The 21,366-nt window shown below is 39.4% G+C and overlaps 2 protein-coding genes across 3 annotated transcripts; both read left to right on the top strand.

Annotated features, from left to right (window-relative positions):
- The first annotated feature begins 535 nt into the window (after positions 1 to 535).
- Positions 536 to 10,452, top strand: LOC103715841 (2-methylene-furan-3-one reductase). Its single transcript, XM_008803606.3, has 4 exons — positions 536 to 1,010; positions 2,259 to 2,582; positions 9,115 to 9,274; positions 9,978 to 10,452. The coding sequence occupies exons 1-4, from the start codon at positions 603 to 605 to the stop codon at positions 10,241 to 10,243; spliced, it is 1,158 nt and encodes a 385-aa protein (XP_008801828.2). The 5' UTR covers positions 536 to 602; the 3' UTR covers positions 10,244 to 10,452.
- Positions 10,453 to 17,034: 6,582 nt separating this feature from the next.
- LOC103715840 (protein KINESIN LIGHT CHAIN-RELATED 2-like) lies at positions 17,035 to 21,107 on the top strand. 2 transcript variants are annotated; one of them, XM_039125622.1, is made up of 3 exons: positions 17,035 to 17,152; positions 17,967 to 19,723; positions 20,688 to 21,107. In XM_039125622.1, the coding sequence occupies exons 2-3, from the start codon at positions 18,390 to 18,392 to the stop codon at positions 20,896 to 20,898; spliced, it is 1,545 nt and encodes a 514-aa protein (XP_038981550.1). In that variant the 5' UTR covers positions 17,035 to 17,152; positions 17,967 to 18,389; the 3' UTR covers positions 20,899 to 21,107. The 2 variants fall into 2 exon arrangements, with proteins under 2 accessions (XP_038981550.1, XP_008801827.1); XM_008803605.3 differs by having other exon boundaries at positions 17,823 to 19,723.
- The last annotated feature ends 259 nt before the right edge of the window (positions 21,108 to 21,366 follow it).

Raw genomic sequence — 21,366 nt, 5'->3', positions numbered from 1 at the left:
AAAGCGAGTCCATGCAATAAGCTTAATGCTGCTGTCTCTTGACACATTTAGCCACAGTCTGACTCCATAATTTAGTTGCAATATAATTCCAATCGATTTTAGTTATAGAAGAACAAATGTAAAACCAAGTCACTTCCTAAGTGTAGAATTGAGGCTTGAAAGCATGATTATGAGCAGTTACCCAACCTCCAAGTTCACCAACTCACTGGCACCCTTCAATTATGAACAACAGAAGCCTGTGCCAATGAATTTAGCTTCTTTAATGATCAATACAAGTACAAAACATATATGCCACATTTCATCCCCCAACAATAAACTGATCAACTAATAAGATGCATTTTTAAAACTACAACAGATATTCCAAGTCCATTTAACTTCTCCAGGAAATCGGCAGATGCGAAAAGGAGAGGTCACAGTGTCCGCCCGTGGACAGGCCAAAAAACCGTATAAGGAACGGAAGGCAAAGGCTACTGGCAGAGGGGTTCACATATTGTTACCGGAGGTGAACGCAATCATGCACTTTTTATCACAGGCTTCGGTCTTCGAGTGCGATACGAGATAAAGCGTTTGAAGCGGTTGGCCGCTCGGTGATATCCGTGGTAATGGAAGCTCTTCTCAGCTCCACCACCCCCTTCCAAACCCACCGTCTCTCCTCTCTCAGACCCAGCTTCCCACCTTCCTCTCTCTCCATCTCAGAGAGGAGAAGTCGTGGGAGAATTGGAGGAAGAATCCAAGCTCGCAAGCGTCCTCTTCTCAGAGTCTCTGCAAGCCCCCAGTCTACCCCTTCTTCGGTAGAAACCATTGCAACTGGCTCGGAAATCCCCTCCAAGATGAAGGCTTGGGTGTACGACGAGTACGGGGCTGCCAGCGTCTTGCGGTTCGACGAGGGGGTCTCAGTCCCGGCGGTGAAGGAAGATCAAGTCCTCGTCAAGGTGGTAGCTGCCGCTCTCAACCCGGTGGATTTCAAGAGGAGGCTGGGGAAATTCAAAGCAACCGATTCCCCTCTTCCGGTGAGTTTTACCGTTTTAATCCTTCAATCTTTGCCTCTTTTTATTCTGCGTGGGTTTTGTTTTCCTCTTTTCAGATTCTTGTCCATGGGTTTATGGCTCCAAATGCTCTGTTCTTCCCATCTGCAAAGAGTGCTTCTTTATCAAGCTCTGCTTTTGTATAAGAAGTATAAACGTAGGGTCAAATATCGGCATCCTTACTGATACTGCCTCGCTTAACAGGGATGACATCTGATGAACGAATGTATTATAATATGTAGCAGGTTCATTAGCAATCATTACAAAGACAAGGGTGGAAGTCTGATGTTTCCCAGATGGAAACTACAAGAAATATGTGTATATAAATCTTACCTCCAGCATTTTTTCAAGGTCATAGAATGGGGGAGGGATGATTTGCAATTTCCTTATATAAGATTCCCTTAATGCTACCGCTTTTAGCTAGGAGAGAGATGAATATTTCTTCTTCTTCTTCTTTTTCTTTTTCTTTTTACTTTCGTGATTGAGATGAATACTTCTTGATGCTTGGACCAAGAAAGGAATCTATAAACATAGGCATGCCTGAGAAGAGCAAATATGATGATAAATGATTCACGAGCATCTTTTTCTCAGAATACAAGACTGAATGATGGTGAATACTAAAATTTTATGTAATCACAGAGAAGCAACAGAAGCATGGGGAAAACATGCTGATTTTACATAGGCCAAATGAAAATGGTATTAGTTCAGTTATAACTGCAGCCATTAAACGTGACTTAGCTTTTTCAATTGACCTGTCAGCTGCATATTCATCTTTCCTTGTTCACAAGTTATTGAATTCTTTTTATTTTTATGTAGTTTGTTTTTGGACAATTTGCCAAGTTTCCTTCTGAAACTGCACAAAGGACTTTTCAATTGTTATCTAGAAGTTGGTGTATGAACTGATATACATAAAAACAAATGTCCAAGCGTGCATATGAAATTCATCGAGAGTAACAAATTTCGAATTTGTCCAAGATTTTGGAATTATGTACAAATTCTATCAATTTAGAGGCTGTTTATTTTTAAAATTTTTGACTGGTAATGGTGTAAAATTAGCCTCTTGTGATCTATATTACACATTTGTATTTTGGCATTTTATCAGAGTTGGTATCTGGTTTTATTGATCTGTAAATATGTTATATAACATCTCTTTGAGGCCTGTTGAATTTAGATATCTTCACTGCCTTTGTTGATCTGTAAATATATTACTTAACCTCTCTATGCCTTTTTTAGACTGTTCCAGGTTATGACGTGGCTGGTATAGTTGTGAAGGTGGGTAGCCAAGTGCAGAACTTCAAGGAAGGAGATGAGGTATATGGTGATGTAAATGAGAAAGCTCTGGAGAATCCTAAGCAGTTTGGGTCACTTGCCGAATACACTGCTGTAGAGGAGAAATTGCTGGCAATAAAACCCAAGAATCTGGATTTCATACAGGCTGCTGCGCTACCACTTGCCATTGAAACAGCCTATGAAGGCCTAGAAAAAGCTGGCTTTTCAGCAGGTAAATCTATCCTTGTATTGGGCGGTGCAGGTGGAGTTGGATCTTTAGTGATTCAGGTCAGATTCCATTCCATTTAAATTCTGCATAAAAGATAATAATTTGGTGTCAGACTGATCTCTGATTGGCTTGTTGTTTTATTCCTCCTTTTTATTTAAATCTCTTATGGTTATCTGTTTTTTATTGCTTGAGTTGCAGAAAAAGCTATAATAACAACTTTATTTCGTTGCTTGTAAGTTCAATACTTGATATGTCTTCATCTATAACATAGAGGTACCTCATTTCTGTTATATGTGTGCTGTGATAATCCATGTGGGCGTGTATTTAGTCCCATATCGGTTATTTGCTGGGTATATCTTGGGTATTTATATAGGATCAAGAAATTCAAATAATACCTTCTGGCTAGTCTTTTTGGGTGAGATCCTAGTTTGTTATAGGTGCTTTTTGTTATCGTTGAATTTATTTTTTCAGATGTGGAAAAAATAACCCCCTCCAAAACTCCCTCTTTTTTTTTTTTGCTCTTGTTTTCCATTATTTTGTTTTTACTATGTTCCTCTGGTCTTCATTTTGTTGTACTGAAAAAATGTCACTGAAGACATTGTTAATCCTTTTCTACAGGATACATATTTATGCTGTACAATAATACAAATAAAAGTGCATTTTCTGTGGCAATAACCAAACAAAAGTTGTTGGCATCTCCAAAGGTGTATCAAGATTTTAAGGAACCATATCTTGTATGCTTCACTTGATTATCATGTACTGTTATCAATTTGAGACAACCACTCACCTCATAAAGTACTTTTCAGTAGATCCTTGATAAAATTAAGTGGGGTTATGTGTCAAGAAAGCAAGCGGAAGGCTGTTGAAAACAGGGGAAGCTTGAATGAAGAACTCCAGTTCTTTTCCATTAAACTTTCTGTACATGATACGTCCTATTTATAACATTATATTGACAGAGTAACTGACTAACTAACATGATAACAAATTAACTAAAAACTGGTAGAGAAGTTAAAGTAGTTAGTCCCAGTTCTTGAAGTTCTTCATGAAGTAAAATATATCCAGAACACAGGGAGTGAAGCAGAGTTGCAGAGTTGATGAGTTGAGTGAGAGAATGATGTTCCTCAATAGTCCCCCTCAAGATGGAGTGTATAAATTGTGTATACCCATCTTGCATATGAGAGTATGAAAACGGTTTGTTCCGAGTGCTTTGGTCAATAAATCAGCAAGCTGTAAGTTTCCGGATATATGAAGGGTTCGAATGATGCCTAGTTGAAGCTTGTCTCTCACAATATGGCAATCAATCTCGATATGTTTTGTTCTCTCATGGAACACTGGATTGGCAGCAATATGCAACGCTGCCTGATTATCACAGAATACTAATGCCGGTTTGGTATGTTGTACATCAAAATCCTTGAGGAGATTGATTAACCATTGTAATTCACAGCATGTGGAGGCCATGGAACGGTATTCTGCTTCTGCAGAGGATCGGAAAATGGTTTGTTGCTTCTTTGATTTCCACGAAATGAGAGACTGCCCAAGAAATATACAGAAACCGGCGACTGATCGACGCGTATCTAAGCAAGATGCCCAATCTGCGTCGCAAAAGGCCTTTAAATGAAGCTCAGAGGCTGATGGAAAGAATAAACCTTGCCCTGGTGTAGCCTTCAAATATCTCAAGACTCGATATGCAGCATCCAAGTGCGGTTGTCGTGGTATTCCAAGGAACTGACTCAAAACCTGCACAGAAAAGCTCAAATCGGGCCTTGTTATAGTGAGATATAACAGTCTTCCTACTAATCGCCTATAGACTGTGGGATCTTCAAGCAAAGTTCCTTCAAGATTGCTGAGTTTTAAATTTTGGATCATAGGACTTTTCACTGGTTTAGAACCAAGATAACCAACATCCTGTAGAATTTCCAAGGCATACTTTCGTTGACACACTGAGATTCCTTTAGAGCTTCTTGCTATCTCAAGGCCAAGAAAGAACTTCAAGGTTCCTAGATCCTTGAGTTTAAATTGTGCATCAAGATTTTTCTTGAGAGTATCTATATATAGAGTGTCATTCCCTGCAATGATTATATCATCAACATATACAAGAATTGCAGTGTAAGAACTTTCATCCTTTCGTGTGAATAGAGAATAATCTGCTTTTGACTGAACGAAGCCTTGGGAAATAATGAAAGAAGATAGCTTGGCGAACCACTGTCTTGAAGCTTGTTTCAGTCCATACAGAGATTTGTGTAGATGACATACCATCTTCTTCCCTTCCTCCCCTTGAAGTTCATATCCTGGAGGCAAATTCATGTATACCTCTTCGGTCAAGTCTCCATGCAAGAATGCATTATTTACATCAAGTTGAGATAAATCCCAATTTCTAATTGCAGCAATTGCTAATAATGTTTTGACCGTGACCATTTTAGCAACTGGGGAAAATGTGTCATGATAATCTAGACCGGCTTGTTGAGTGTAACCCTTTGCAACTAGTCTTGCTTTCTTCCTTTCTTCAGTTCCATCTGCCTTAAACTTTGTTTTGTAGACCCATTTGCAATCCACTGCTTTCTTCCCTTCAGGCAATGGAGTTATGGTCCAAGTGTGATTGTCATGAAGTGCTTGTAGCTCAGCTTCCATCGCATCACACCATGCAGGGGATTTAAAAGCTTCATTATGGTTTGTCGGATCAGTTGCAGAAGAAATGGACAGGCTGAAGGCTCGATGTGATGAAGAAAGTCTTTTGTAATCCAGAAAGGCTGAAATGTCATATGGCTGTCCTGACAGTGCATGGGAGTCTTGTTTACTGTGGTTTGCAGATGCCAAAGCACAATGATAATCTTTCAAATATAAAGGAGATTGCTTGACTCTAAGAGATCGTCTAAGTTGTTGGGCAGATGAAGGAAGAGGTGCTGTTTCTGAAATGAGGCCGGGATTGAGCCTAAAAGACCTCCTAAGATGATGATTTTGAGAAGAATCAATTGGCAGCTTTGATGTGAAGGGAGGTGAAGAAGGAGAAGTCAAATGGACTTGATTGTCTAGCGTGCCAGTGGGCGTGCCATGGGTCGTGCCGGTTGAAGTAATGAGTTCAGCATTGGGTGCAGAAAAAGTATTTTGTGGCTTAGTTCGATGTAACTGATCATAGGTGATGATAGATGGGGAAAATATTAAATCACAAGACTCAGAGGCAGAATCTAAGGCAGGAGTAATGTGATCAGAAGCATTATGTTGGAAAGGAAATGTAAATTCATGAAATACAACATCCCTTGAAACGAAAACCTTTTTGGTTTGAGTATCATAAAGTTTGTAACCTTTTATACCATGAGGATAACCAATGAAGACACATTGTGTGGCCCTTGGATCAAACTTAGACCTAAATCTTTTTATGGTTGAGGCATAACATAAACATCCAAACACCCTTAAGTGATCATAAGAGGGCTTTGAACCAAATAAGACTTCATAGGGTGATCGACCAGAGAGTTTTGGGGTCGGCAACCTATTGATGAGATACACTGCTGTTAGGATGCATTCTCCCCAGAAATTCAAAGGCAGGTTTGCTTGAAACCTTAATGCCCTTGCTACATTGAGAATATGTTGGTGTTTTCTCTCTACTACACCATTCTGTTGGGGGGTTTCTACACAGCTGAGTTGATGAATAATTCCCTTTGAATCATAAAAATCTTTCATATTGAATTCCCCACCATTGTCTGATCTAAGTACCTTTATCTTAGCTGAAAATTGAGTCTCAATTAATGTGTAAAAGGACTGAATAATGTCCTTAGTTTGGGACTTGAATTGCATGAGATAAACCCAAGTGCTTCTGCTATAGTCATCAACAATTGTGAGAAAATATCTTGAACCATCTAATGAAGCTGTGGAGAATGGACCCCATATATCACAGTGAACTAACTCAAAAGCTGAACTTGAGACATGAGTACTGTGAGGAAAACTCAACCTTCTTTGTTTGGCAATCGGACAAACTTCACAATGATTATGGAAACTAATATCCATTTCAGATACAGATTTGTTTAACAAACAAAGACGAGGGAAAGACAAATGGCCTAGTCTACGATGCCAAAGATCAAACTCATGAGCATTATCAGCTGATTTTGCAGAGGAACACAGTGAAGAAGACAATGGAGGATTTATAATACCGGCTGCAGCCTGTGTGTTGTTTACTTGAAGATGATATAAACCATCTTCAAGTCTCCCCATTCCAATCGTCCTCCAGTTCAACAGGTCCTGTATGACACAATATTTTGGCAGAAATATCAAGCAGCAATTATAGGAGTTTATGAGCTTGCTGGCAGAAATAAGGTTGAAGGAAAAATTTGGAACACAGAGAACATTTCTTAAGGTGAGCATCTCTGATATCTCTACTGTTCCCACATGTGTTGCAGCTGTTCGTTCACCAGTAGGAAGTCTGACAGTGGCATTTATTTTTCCCGTAATTGTTGATAGGTAAGAAACGGAACACACCATATGATCTGTGGCTCCGGTGTCTATAATCCAAGGAACATGGAATTGATTTTGAGCAATAGCAGTCACTGGGCAAATAGTATTACCTGAAAAACTTGGAATGGATGGTGTTCGGGTCATACTAGTTGCCGGTTGCAGATGTCCAACCTGATTCACCGAAGGCTCTGGCATTTCCTTTATGACAGAAATCATCCCATGAGGCTGTATTTGAGGCTGTAAAATCGAAAGAATCTTCTGGCACTGATCCGGAGTAATGGTTAGTTTAGAGTAATCGCATGGGATTTCTGGAGTTACAGAAGCTTGATTTGCTGCAGAGATTTTGCCTTTTGTGAAATTAAAACCAGGTGGAAATCCATGAAGTTTGTAGCATTTATCCTTTATATGACCAAGCTTTCCACAATGACTGCAGATAGGTCTATCCTTCCTACGAAGTTGACCCACAGTGTTTTGTTTTTGAGGATCCTTTTGATTGAAAGAAGAGTTGGCCGACCTGTCACTTGAGTGGCTAACAAATGCAACAGCTTCAGAATTTTGAATCATGGCAGCCTCACGTTGTCTTTCTTCTTGGAGTACAAGAGCAAATACCCTGTTAACTGGTGGCAGAGGATCCATTAAGAGAATTTGTCCACGAACATTTGAGTAAGATTCATCCAATCCCATCAAGAACTGGATAACTTGCTCTTCGGATTGATATTCATTTTGCTGTCTAGGTCTATAATTTGCCAATTCTTCCCAAAGACCCTTTAAGCGGGTGAAGTAGGAGATCACACTTCCATGGTTCTGTGAAAGAGAGGAGATTGTCTTCTGCAACTGATAAATTCTTGGTCCATTACTTTGATTAAACCTTTCTTTCAAGTCTAGCCATATTTCCCTGGCTGTCTCCATGTAGATTACGCTGATGCTCATCTCCTTTGGGATTGAATTTAAAATCCATGCAGAAACCACTATATTACACCTCCTCCAAGCCGCATGATGTGGGTGATTTTGTGGAGGTTGAGAGATGCTTCCATCGACGAATCCTTCTTTGTTCTTCACACTTAAAGCCATGATCATGGACCTACTCCAAGTTGAATAATTCTCCTCATTTAAGATCAAGGATATGAGTTGCAAACCTGTATTGTCACTGTAATGCAAATAGTACGGGCTTGCCGGATCCTCGATCACGCTCAAGGCTGGCGAAGGAGTTGAACCAGCATCACTGCGAGTAGAAGCAGCCATGGAGGAATGATCTCTATGGCTCTGATACCATGTCAAGAAAGCAAGCGGAAGGCTGTTGAAAACAGGGGAAGCTTGAATGAAGAACTCCAGTTCTTTTCCATTAAACTTTCTGTACATGATACGTCCTATTTATAACATTATATTGACAGAGTAACTGACTAACTAACATGATAACAAATTAACTAAAAACTGGTAGAGAAGTTAAAGTAGTTAGTCCCAGTTCTTGAAGTTCTTCATGAAGTAAAATATATCCAAAACACAGGGAGTGAAGCAGAGTTGCAGAGTTGATGAGTTGAGTGAGAGAATGATGTTCCTCAATATTATGTCCCTCTTCAAAGCTCATAATAAACCATTCCCTTCATATGCTTATCTCCTGTTGTGTAGATCTCAGAAACTTGGTAGCAGGTAGCTAGTAATAAATTTTGGTTGAGATAGGATGCCCATGGTTAAGCTCTTTGGAAGATGTTTCGGTTCCTGTGATGGTCCAAGTCAATCGCATATTCGGAGGCTCAACAATTGGTGGATCGAGTCCATAGCACATAGTGTGCTATTTTGCATCCATTCCAATTATATGGCAGGCTGTAGTCCATTGTGCCATCTCTATTTGCATTCGTAGCCTTGTAACAATGCTTTATCAGATCATTTAACTAGCATCCGCATAGTTGTTGCTTACATCTATCTTCACATAGCTATTAGTTCACCTCTTTAACCATGTGGAAGCAGTAGTGATATTTCATTTGTCTGACAATTTCGACATCAAATATTTGAGCAACTCCTTGAATGACCTTGTCTATTACTCTAATAATTAATTTTCATCTTGCACCGGGCTTCTGTGTTGCCATATGATCAATCAGCTCATGATGACATTCATAGATATCAAAATTACTACTTTCCTTTGTTTTGCAGCTAGCTAAGCAGGTTTATGGCGCATCAAAAGTTGCTGCCACTTCCAGCACGGGGAAATTGGAATTTTTGAAGAGCTTAGGAGCTGATTTGCCAATTGATTATACCAAGGAAAACATCGACGAACTACCAGAGAAATTTGATGTCATATATGATGCTGTTGGTAAGATTACCTTTGGATGCTTGATTCTCTTTTGAGACGAATACTCAGCATTCTCCTTGAAAGAAAAACAAATAGGAGATTACAAAGATAAACTGATACTAGATTATATGATATCTTTCTGACATCCAAAAAATGCAGTTTCAGGTAACTTTTAGTGATTTTTGCAGACAGGTGCTGATTTTGATTTAGAACTCGTGTTTGGGCAGAATACTGGATGATTTCTTTCTAGATCACTCAAATTCATTTTATATTCATATTTTAATTAAATGATCCTGTAACTAGAAGCCAACATACATCTCATGGAGGAACTGCTCAAAAGTTCTTTTATTGGTGAGGCATTTATGATGCACCATGTAAGACAGGCAGTTAATGGTTAGAATAAGGTAATTAACATCTAGAACCACTACTAGTAATACATAGTGTCTCGGGTAGTCTTCATTAGTGTTCGATTGGAATTCTCAGAGCCATCTTCTTGCACAAACATTGTTATCTGATAATAGCATTCAATCAGCCGTGATCCTCCCCTTCCATCCATTTTATTGCCTTGTAATTTTACTTGATCTCCAAACAAGCGATTCTCCACTTTCGCAGCATCTAAACTTTTAGAGGAATCATTATAGATTGCAATTGAAGGGTATTATTTAACTTGTTTTATTTCTCTTCCTTCCAATATAACTAACGAGAGGTGTGTACTTGTACACAGGGCAGTGTGAAAAAGCAGTGAAGGCAGTGAAAGAAGGTGGCAGTGTTGTGGTGTTGACGGGTCCCGTGTCTCCACCAGGTTTCAGATTTGTAGTCACTTCTGATGGGGCTGTTTTGACAAAGCTAAACCCATTCCTTGAGAGCGGAAAAGTGAAGCCAATTGTGGACCCAAAAGGTCCATTTCCATTTTCTCAGGTGATTGAGGCATTCTCCTATCTTGAAACTGGGAGAGCTACTGGGAAAGTGGTTGTACACCCAATGCCATGAAGTAGGACGAGCATTTTTCCAGTAGCCTTGTGGTGGTTCTGCAGTAAAGCTTCAACCTGGATCAAAGAATGCTAGAAAGCTTGTAGCACTAAAAAGGTTTCTTGTATCCTTTTTACTGGGTTCTCTTTCTGTTGATGAATCCTGTTTTAATGTTTGTGTGATCTTCTGTAATAGTAATCCTAATTTTGAAAATTCCAGCTTTCCAACAAGCAGTGGTCTTGAAAATAGTTGGTAAAGGAGTGCTTTGTCATGTAAATCAGACATGGGGGAAAGAAAAACTCAATCGTAAAATGTTAACTAATCCAGAAACTAGATGGATGAATTAGATGGTTACCCTTAATATAATGAGTGATGGGGATAAATGTTAGCAAGCTGTTTACACTTTCTTTTGTACGTGGATGTGCATATGCACATGCATGTCTGTGTGTCCAAAGGCTTGCAAACTGCACTAGTTGGGAACCGTTGAAATCACCACTTGTTCTAAAAGCTTAAACTTATAGGATGAGGTAGATTTATTTATATATTTTATATTTTCTTACATTCTTCCTCGTATGTGGGCCGGACTTTTTTTTAATGGGTGAGTCCAACATATGAATTATTTAATAATGGAGTTAAAGAGTACGGAGACACAGGGTTTGAACTTTGGACATCTACTTTGATACCATGTTGAAATTACTAATTGTTCTAAAAGCTTAAACTTACATAATGAGGTAGATTTATTTATATATTTTATATTTTTTTATAGTAACCTCTTATGGCAGTGGAGTTTATGGAATGTTTAATATTGATGCGTGCAAAGGCTTTACCAACTACGCTAGTCGGCAATCTCTTAGAGCAGTGTAGTTCATGGAATGTTTAATGTTGATGAGCATAGTGATTAAATGACACTAAAAGAGCAAATAAGAATCACTAGACTGCATTTGGAGGATTTTAATTTGAGAATCATAAACCTTTTTTTTACGATTTTATATTTTTAAAATGTCAAAAATTAATATTTTTTATAAGATATTTGGTTGAGAAGGTTCAAAAATGGGAAAAAAGGATGCTGAAGGAGAACATGAGCTCAAGATTGGAGTCAAAGTAAAAATCCTTAGGGCTCGTTTGGTTCGCAGGAAAAGGAGGGGGGAAAGTGTGGTCAACGGGAAAGTAATGAAATGCCTCTTGTTTGGTTGGAGTTTTCAAAGGAGAGAGATGGGAAAGTTATATTCCCATGGGAATATGATTCCCACATTTCGGGCTCGTTTGGTTCGCAGGAAAGGGAGGGGGGAAAGTGTGGTCAACGGGAAAGTAATGAAATGCCTCTTGTTTGGTTGGAGTTTTCAAAGGAGAGAGATGGGAAAGTTGTATTCCCATGGGAATATGATTCCCACATTTCATGGGAAAGTCTTTCCCATGAGAAACATGGGAAAGTTACTTTCCCATGAGGTGGGAATCACTCCTTTTTTATTTTTTCCCAAAAAGACCCTTCAACATTAAAGAAGCATTAAAGAGGCATTAAAGACCTAATTTTTATTAAGGGCATAATAGGAATTATACATAACTTTCCTAGGAAAGTGGATGGTCAACCAAACATAAGCACTTTGGAAATTTGTCACTTTCCCATGGTTAACCAAACATGCCAAAAGTGCTTTCCTAGGTATCCTCTTCCTAGGAATCTGATTCCCAGGAATCATATTCCTAGAAGGGAAAATACTTCCCGCGAACCAAACGAGCCCTTCATGGGAAAGTCTTTCCCATGAGAAACATGGGAAAGTTACTTTCCCATGAGGTGGGAATCACTCCTTTTTTATTTTTTCCCAAAAAGACCCTTCAACATTAAAGAAGCATTAAAGAGGCATTAAAGAACTAATTTTTATTAAGGGCATAATAGGAATTATACATAATTTTCCTAGGAAAGTGGATGGTCAACCAAACATAAGCACTTTGGAAATTTGTCACTTTCCCATGGTTAACCAAACATACTAAAAATACTTTCCTAGGTATCCTCTTCCTAGGAATATGATTCCCAGGAATCATATTCCTAGGAGGAAAAATACTTTCCGCGAACCAAACGAGCCCTTAGTTTTGTCATTTTTAGGACTTTCAGGGGATTTCATTGCACAGTCAGGATCCAGTATTCTAAATCATTGCTTGTAATTTCAAAGATCCAGTATTTAAATCATGACCTGAACTCAAGATTTCTCTGTCTTTCCTATTAAACCAACTGGAGTAGGATACGAGGCCAAAAGGTCAACACCAGACGTCCGAATGATACAGCTCGCTAAAACCATTAATTGCCGATTACTCTACAGTTATATACACCGTGAATACAAGAAACCCAAATCAGGAGATTGCTCGAGTATACGGAATGCATAGGCTGGTAATTTCGAGTCCTTCATTAGAGATCTGATACTGACTTGATTTATGAGGGAGTTGGAATGCTTTGAAGACCAACGAACATAATCCCATAATTAATGGGGTCACTTCATAATTAATGCCAAAGGAGGATTGGATGGATTTGATCAAGAATCACATAATCTCATTCTCTGGAGATTCTCTTGTCCCAACGAGCATCACCAAAATGGTCTGATGCTGTCCAGAAATTGGCGTCACTTCATAACAACTAAATTTACTATAATTGGTCTCATTAATCTTGATACCAAAAATAACATATCATCACCTGGGCACTACTTGCTCATTGAATGAAGTGCCAATTACAAGCGGCGAAAAAAAAAAGAAAAAGAAAAAAAAAAAGAAACTTTACTGCCAACAAGTTATAGATTGACCTGCAAGCAACATGTTCAGAGATGATATTTACTCATAGATATAACCGAAAAAAGGAATCCAAAATCACTCAGCAAGTTCCAAAAGAATCATACACTATCTTTTTATTCTGTAGCCTATGCTGATTAAAGGGGAAAAAATAAATTCCGATTACAAAAATGGATTAATTGTTTCCCCCACAAGCTTTTAATGACGAAAGTATTGATAACAATTATGTATATATAAAAATCCTGTAAGATACATGCAATGTGTGGTTAGCTCACAACTGATAAAGGAGATCAAGGAAATACTTATGAAATAACTAGCTTGTAAAAATAAATAAATGCCCCCAAAATGAAGACAGCAGAGAGAAATAACCAAAGAAAGGCTCTAATAAGGTGGAAAAAAGGTGGGCTACATTAAATTATCTATTAATAAAAGGATCCACAACTTGATTCATGCATCATGACGAAAAACATGTAAATCCAAAGCACAATTTATTATAATATCGTTTACTGATAAATTCTAAAAAATTACAGAATAACAAGCTGGTTAAGCAAAACCATTTTCTAAAAAAAAAAAAACAAATATGACTTATTGGTTAAAGGGTTCTATAACCAATTAAGTAGACAACCACTAATCGTTATCGAATTATGCTTCTCCTACCTCGAGTCTGTTTGTGCTTTCCAACTCTGGTATCCCCTCCAAGCCTTTTCACCCCTCGTACTGTTGTTCTCCTCATATTTAAGCCCACCACCCTCGTGGCCAGAAGGGCTGCAAAAACACTCAAGAGAGAATTCATAGAAAGCTAAGAGAGAGAGAGAGAGAGAGAGAGAGAGAGAGAGAGAGAGAGGTGGGATGGAGTCAGTGTCGAGGAAGACGAGCGAAGGGAAGGAGAAAGGGTCGGCCGTCGGCCAAGCTAATAAGGAGAGTCGCGGCGGCGGCGGTGGGAGATTCTGGATGCCGGTGCACTACCCAAGGTACAAGAGAGCTGATTACGAGACGATGCCCGAGTGGATGCTCGACCACCTGCTGACCCAGTACGGTCTGCCCATCTTCGGCAACCTCAAGGAAAAGAGGAGTTTCGCCATGGGTGCCTTTCTGTGGCCGACTAATACCCATTAACATCTTTCTTGTGCGAGCGTGAGGGGGAGATTTTGGTTGATGGTGTGGGTGCGCGCGCGAGTGTTGTGATTCTTCCGTGTCCCAGTGTTTTTGCAAATTTTGCAGTATTTTCTTTCTTTTTTTAATTTGAAATAGTGGATTAGTAGGAGAATATGATTTGTTCGGCCGCTGCAAGGTTCAGGGCTTTGCGTTGTTTTGCTTATTTTTCTTATTTGAGGTGGTAGATTATTAAGAGACGATGATTTGTTTGTTCACTGCAATGTTCGAAGTTTTGCGTTTTCGATTGAATAGATATTAATGGGATGCGACGCCTTTAGCCTTCAAATCTTATATGCCTCTGCGTCAATTCGATTGCTATCACCTTGATGATCGAAGGTCGGATACATAATTGAGAGAAAAAAAAAAGAAAAAAATAAAACTATAAAATATTGCATGAGGATTTGTGCAAGCGTGTGTTTAGTTTTATACCAATTATTTGCTGAAAAGATCTTAGGTAGTTATACAAGGAGCCCAAAAAATATCTTCTGATTAGCTATTTTGAATGAGCTCCTGAGTTATTATAAATAGTATCAGAGCAAACTAGCCCCATAGACATCAGAGCTTGATTAAGAGGAGCATGTGAGGACCCAAAAGAAGAGTCATGATCAAGAGTTTGGCAACCCTCAGAAATCCAGCCCTATCATAAAGAAAGAAATTATATGAAAACAATCTTCAAAAATCTGAATATGGAGAGACCATGCCACCGAGAAAGTATAAAGACATTTTATCAAAAAAAGAAAGTATAAAGACATGAAATTGTCCACATTCTTCCTAAGGAACTTGGTAAGTACTGAAATTATAATTATTTGATCCCAAGCAGGTATTCAGCTGACATTCCAAGTGCACCAGCAAAAAAAATGTGAAATAATGTCGCGGAGATAAAATCGACATCTTTTATGTAATCACAATCCCAACTTGACTGATAAGAAGGAAAACGAAATAAATCCTTATTAAATCCTGGTGGGCTAGCTTCTTAGAATGTTAATAATGGCAGAAAAGCAAAAATAACTTAATTAAGAACATTTATTCTGTCGAACAGAACCGATTTACTTGGCTATTTGAACCTGTATCCATGTGGTGCCAGTCCAAACCCCCCCTCCTTTATAAAGCCAATCGCTGGAGTTAATATAGACATAATGCTGAGTCTATGGGGCTAGTTTTACAAATTTACATTTAATATAGACAACAGTGCCGATCTTCAAACTATAATTTGTTCGATCTGCAACCCACCAGGCACCAGTGCATGACACGGTTGGTTCCTGCAAGAAGCTGCAACTTTTCATGTTCCTGTTACCTGTTTTGACCGTTGCCAAACAAATACTAATCCTAATCGAATTAATATAGACAACTTTTCATGTATCCCCTCCAATATACCTTTTCACCCCGTATTGTTCTCCTCCTATTTAAGCCCACCACCCTCGCGGCCAGAAGGGTTGCAAGAACACTCAGAGATAGTTCATAGAAAGAGAGAGAGAGAGAGAGAAAGAGAGGTGAGATGGAGTCAGTGGCGAGGGCGACGAGCGAAGGGAAGGAGAAGAGATCGGCCGTCGGCCAAGCTAAGGGGAGTCGCGGCGGCGGCGGCGGCGGCGGCGGGAGCTTCCGGATGCCGGTGCACTACCCAAGGTACACGAGAGCTGATTACGAGATGATGCCCGAGTGGAAGCTCGACCGCCTGCTGACCCAGTACGGCCTGCCCGTCTTCGGCAGCCTAAAGGAAAAGAGGAGCTTCGCCATGGGTGCCTTTCTTTGGTCGACTACTATCCATTAACATCTTCTTTGTGTCAGCGTGAGGGGGAGATTTTAGTTGATGATGTGGGCGAGAGAGAGAGAGATCTTTGGTTTTTGCAAATCTTGCGGTATTTTTTTTTTCTTTTTCTTATTTGAGGTAGTAGATTAGTCGGAGACTATGGTTTGTTTGTCCGCTGCATTGTTCTGGATTTTGCGTTTTCAATTGAAATAGATATTTAACGAGATGAGACGTCTTTATTCTTTAAATCTCAGGTTTTTTTTTGGCCTTCTTCCACCTCCACCGTTCATCCATGTTCGTAGTTTGTTTATAGTAGTTTTGATTGCACTGGAGCACTATGATATGTAGTGTAGATTGTAGTCTTGTACTATGAAATTAATATTCTTTGTCCAATATTTGATATTGTGCCAAGGTGAACCATGTGCCCCCTCTCATCTTCTGAAAGACAGCAGAATGTTTCCTAAGCCATCATAATCACATTGGTTGCCCTCCGTGGGCACATCAGAGACCATGATGACGCAAAAATATATGTTTATTATCAGCATCCTTCTAACATTCTTCCCAGTTGCACCGCAAAATATATAATATGTTTATTATCACGAGCATGCAATGGATAGTTGCTTAAAAAATCGTGCAACCCCTTATATCCTTCCTTGGGTTTGCATTTATAAGTCTCTTTATCTAAGGGTATCAAATCTCAGCCATCCGTTACCCGAAAGAAGAATCTCAGCCATCAGGTCCATCATGATTGTCCACATATTCTGGCATCCTGTCATGGGCCCATTGCATCTATCGATGCGCAATTTAAGCTATTTTTTTGGGGGAAAAAAACTAACCATTCATATGTACAGCTTCTTTTATGTCTTCTGCTGATTTTGGAATTGCAAATCTTGAAGAAGGATCAGATCTCGAATCAGAGTGATGGTTTAAAATAGAAAAGATTGTAAGAATGAAGGAAGGTTTGTTATTGGCATTAGTGGCATAGGTTTAATGTCAAAAATTTGTATCCATTTTTATTATTAAAATAATCATAATTTAATTACTAATTTAAAGAAAATGACTGCACAATGAGCGGTCGTCGTCGCACTCGTTGTTTAAATAAAGGGAAAGGATAAAACTAGCCTGTTGCAAGCGGAGGAGGTGGCGGTGGCGGTGGCGGTGGGGGAGAAGCCGCCTTCTTCACCTTCCCGCCTCTGCAACTCAAATCCCTATTGAATTTATAATTCTACGTTTTTCTCCTTTGGTCTCTTTTTAAGGTACGATCTCCCTCCCTGAATCCGTTATTGGAATTGCTATCGTCTTCCGAATGGATTATTCTGTGCTGTTCATTATTTCATATATATGGGTTTGAAATCAAATGAATGTTACTTTTCTATGGTGAAGTTTTGTGGAGGCTCAAACAATTTGATAAATTTAGTGCAAGAGTTTGATTAGGATAGCTTTGGGCAACTTAGAGAGATTTTTTTGGCTTCTATTATTGGGATGGACATCACATTGTCCAATTTTTTGCTATCTCAATATCATAGAATCGAGAGTTTGGATTCTGATGATTCTTTTTTTTTTTTTAAAGAATACGGTGGTTACTCATTGATTTTTCTATATTTACGGACTTGTAATTTGATTTTTTGAGGAAAAGCTTTGTCATTTGAATTGCTTGGGTAGTTTCATCAATGTTTCTCTCAATGTGCTTGCAATTTGTTAACATTTGCTTTAATTTGCTGCCCTCATTCTTTCTTTCATCTCATTAAATACGGGAGGGAGTAATTCGCTTCCTCCGTTTCCCATAAAAAAAAGGTATAGTTTGCTGCCCAAGCAGAAGCCGGGACATTGCTCTTTTGTTTTTTTTCTTCTTTTTGGTTAAATTTGGTTTTATCTGGTCTAATTGTTCTCTAACTAAAGGTTGTTTTTATCTTAATGTTGACACAGTTTATAATTCTTTCTGTTGACTGGATCCAAATTCTTCATCTAATATCGTGAATTTCTCCTTGCCTTACAATGCCTGGATCGATAATGGGTGTGGTTGATGGGAATATGGCATCTCGTGGCTTGAATTCCCCTCGTATTAAAAAGAATCTTCCATCAATAAAAACCACGAGGGCTTCTCCATCTCCAACGAGCTCAGAGAGTTCTAGTGGTTGGTCGAATTCAGAGCGGAGCTCTAGATCTTTTGGTGTTGAATCAAGAAGTGATGCAGAGTTGCACCATCTCATTAATGGGAATAAGAAAGTTGTGAAGGATTTGGTTGTGAGAGGGGATAACGGTTTGCCGGATAAGAAGTTTGAGCATGCATGTAAGGTCCATTCTCCAAGCACCAATTCTCCTGCTTCATGGAAGAAGTCTGCAAGGCCTCCTCGATTGCCATTGGAATCCTCAGAAATAGGTGGAAATAATGTAAGAAAACCTGGTGCAGAACCAACTTCTCTGAAGAAATATCAAAGCTTTCCTACTAAAGATGCCTCGATATTAAAGAATGGGACTGAAGATTCCCCTAAGATGGAGCCAACTCACCCAGATCTTGGTCCTTATTTGCTTAAGCAGGCAAGGGATGTGATATCTTCGGGAGAAAGCCCTCGGAGGGCTCTACAGCTTGCACTTCGGGCAGCCAAGTCATTTGAGAGATGTGCATGTAAGAAGCCCAATTTGAACTTGGTCATGAGTCTTCATATTGTTGCAGAAATCCACTGCACTTTGGGGCAGTATGATATGGCAATCCCTGTGCTAGAGCGGTCGATTGAAATCCCATCTCTGGAACATGGCCATGACCATGCCCTTGCCAAGTTCTCCGGGTATATGCATTTGGGAGATACTTATGCCACCATGGGCCTGATAGAGAACTCGATACAGTGTTATACAAGCGCTTTGGAGGTTCAGAAGCTAGCATTGGGTGACAGAGACCCAAGAGTCGGCGACACTTGCCGGTATCTGGCAGAAGCTCATGTGCAAGCACTGCAATTCGATGAGGCCGAAAGGTTGTGCCAGATGGCTCTTGACATCCATAGAGAGAAAGGCAATTTCGCTTCTCCGGAGGAGACGGCAGATCGGAGGCTCATGGCCCTCATTTGTGATGCTAAAGGCGACCATGAGTCCGCCCTCGAGCATCTGGTCATGGCGAGTATGGCGATGATGTCCGATGGCCAGGAGGCAGAGGTGGCTTCAGTTGATTGTAGCATAGGAGAGACCTATCTAGCGTTGGCTCGATATGATGAAGCTGTGTTCGCTTACCAGAAAGCACTTACTGTATTCAAGTGCACCAAAGGCGAGAACCATCCATTGGTTGCTTCTGTCCTTGTGCGTCTTGCTGATTTGTATTTGAAGACTGGGAGATTCCGAGAATCAAGATCTTACTGTGAAAATGCTCTCCTGATCTATGGAAACCCACTCCCAGGGACATCCCCTGAGGAAGTTGCCAGTGGTCTCACTGATGTCTCTGCCATATGTGCGTCTATGCATGAGAATGAGATGGCACTGAAGTTGCTTCAGAGTGCCCTTAACATTTATAATGATTTGCCAGGTCGGCAAAGCAAGGCTGCTGGAGTTGAGGCTCAGATGGGAGTACTGTATTATATCGTCGGAGATTATTCCGAGTCTTATGCCTCCTCCCAGAATTCGGTCACAAAACTTCAAGCATGTGGGAAGAAAAAGTCTGCCTTCTTTGGCATTGCTCTGAACCAAATGGGGTTAGCATGCGTGCAACTCGATGAAATAAATGAAGCTGCAAAGCTGTTTGAGGAAGCCAAGAGCATTTTAGAGCAAGAGTATGGACCATATCATCCGGATACACTGGGAGTATACAGCAATTTGGCAGGGACCTATGATGCTTTGGGAAGGTTTACTTCGTTTGATCTCATGCATTAGATATGCTTTGGAATGATTTAATGTGTTGTTTACTTTTTTGTTGCTCAGAATAAATTATGCCATTTGCTATATAGCCTGAGCCAATCAATTACAATTTTGCATGATTCTACATGCTAGAATGCACTTTCTGCATCCCATCATTCTAGGATAATTTTAGGACTATGATGATTTAAAATTTCATACTAAGATAACCTGATAATGTAATGGACAAACTTAATCATGAAATGCATACTATTTTGTTTCTTCTTTTTTTGAGGGAATCAAACGCATACGATTTAATGAATATAGGAAGTAGTTGAAGGACTTGTTTTCTTACCAAAATGCATGCGAAATGCAGGCATTTATCGCTTATCAAAATTTTAAAGTAAATGATTTACACCTTGGCATCATTTTAATATTTGAAGAAGTATAAGCTTTTGACATTTTGCAAGTAATACTGGCAACTGGTTTAGTCCCACCTAGTTCTGTAAATATGAACCCTATAGATGTAGTGCGATGTTTCCTGACCTGCTACTTATCCTTTATATCTCAATAAGCTTTTCATCAATGAAGAGTTACTTGCAATTGCATTTTAAGTAATTATTTAAATCTCGATTTTTTATTGACTAATGGACTTCATGTAGGAAGTTTCTAGTTAGGAATGAGTCCATGTTATGCGATATATTTCCTTATGCTTGAGAAAGTCAAGGGAGTTCCTGAATCCATTATTTTGTGGAAGCTACTCTATGGGCTGTTATATTACTCTTTAACAAGACAGTGTGCGTGATAGTATGACAAGACATCGAACATTTTTCTTCTTTATAATAGTGCAAATGTTATCGGTTGCTTCTAGCTTTAAGACTTAAGAGTGCTCTTGCTTCTTTAAAATAGTAGAATGCTATGAGTAAACTAATGCATAGTTCATCTCATGTTCTGATATTTCTAATTTCGGTGCAGGCTGAATGATGCCATTCGAATATTGGAATATCTTGTTGAGATCAGGGAGGAGAAGCTGGGGACAGCCAATCCAGCTGTAGATGATGAGAAGAATAGGTTGGCAGTTCTGTTGAAAGAAGCTGGTAGAGTTCGGCACAAGAAGACTAGATCACTGGAAATTCTCCTCGAAGGCAACTCCCATGGCATAAAGAAAAAGGCAATTCCAGTGTGATGCCTATCATGAAATGTGTTTCCATGCATACTAAAAGATCTGTACCAATTGGCTTCTTCTAATTCGATCGTTAAGCGCAAATTGTAGAAGGGCTTGTTGAAGCATCATTGTATGTTTCTTTATACCAATGAGGCCACTGTCCCTTATATTCTGCAATGCAACCATCTCTTTGCCTTCATGGTCATAATTATTATTATTAAATTTTTTTTGATGGTAGGCCATGATTCTTTGTTATAAATGTCTCCTAAAAGTCATTGCCTTCACTTAGAAAATCTACTGATATTAATGTAGTGGAATATTGGTGGGAGAAACAGTGAAGCATAAGATGGATTTTAAGACATTCCAGGTTCCACAGTGGACATCGTAGCAATGGTCGATAACGAAATGTAAGAAGAAAAATAATAAAGGTAACTCCATTAGCGGTCATCAAATACCGCGTGCGTCTGGGAACTCCTTGGTTCACTGCGT

This window comes from Phoenix dactylifera, chromosome 4 (assembly GCF_009389715.1).
Source record: "Phoenix dactylifera cultivar Barhee BC4 chromosome 4, palm_55x_up_171113_PBpolish2nd_filt_p, whole genome shotgun sequence".
Classification (NCBI taxonomy): domain Eukaryota; kingdom Viridiplantae; phylum Streptophyta; class Magnoliopsida; order Arecales; family Arecaceae; genus Phoenix; species Phoenix dactylifera.
The sequence above is the reverse complement of the archived record's forward strand: the minus strand, read 5'-3'. Positions and strand labels throughout refer to the sequence as shown.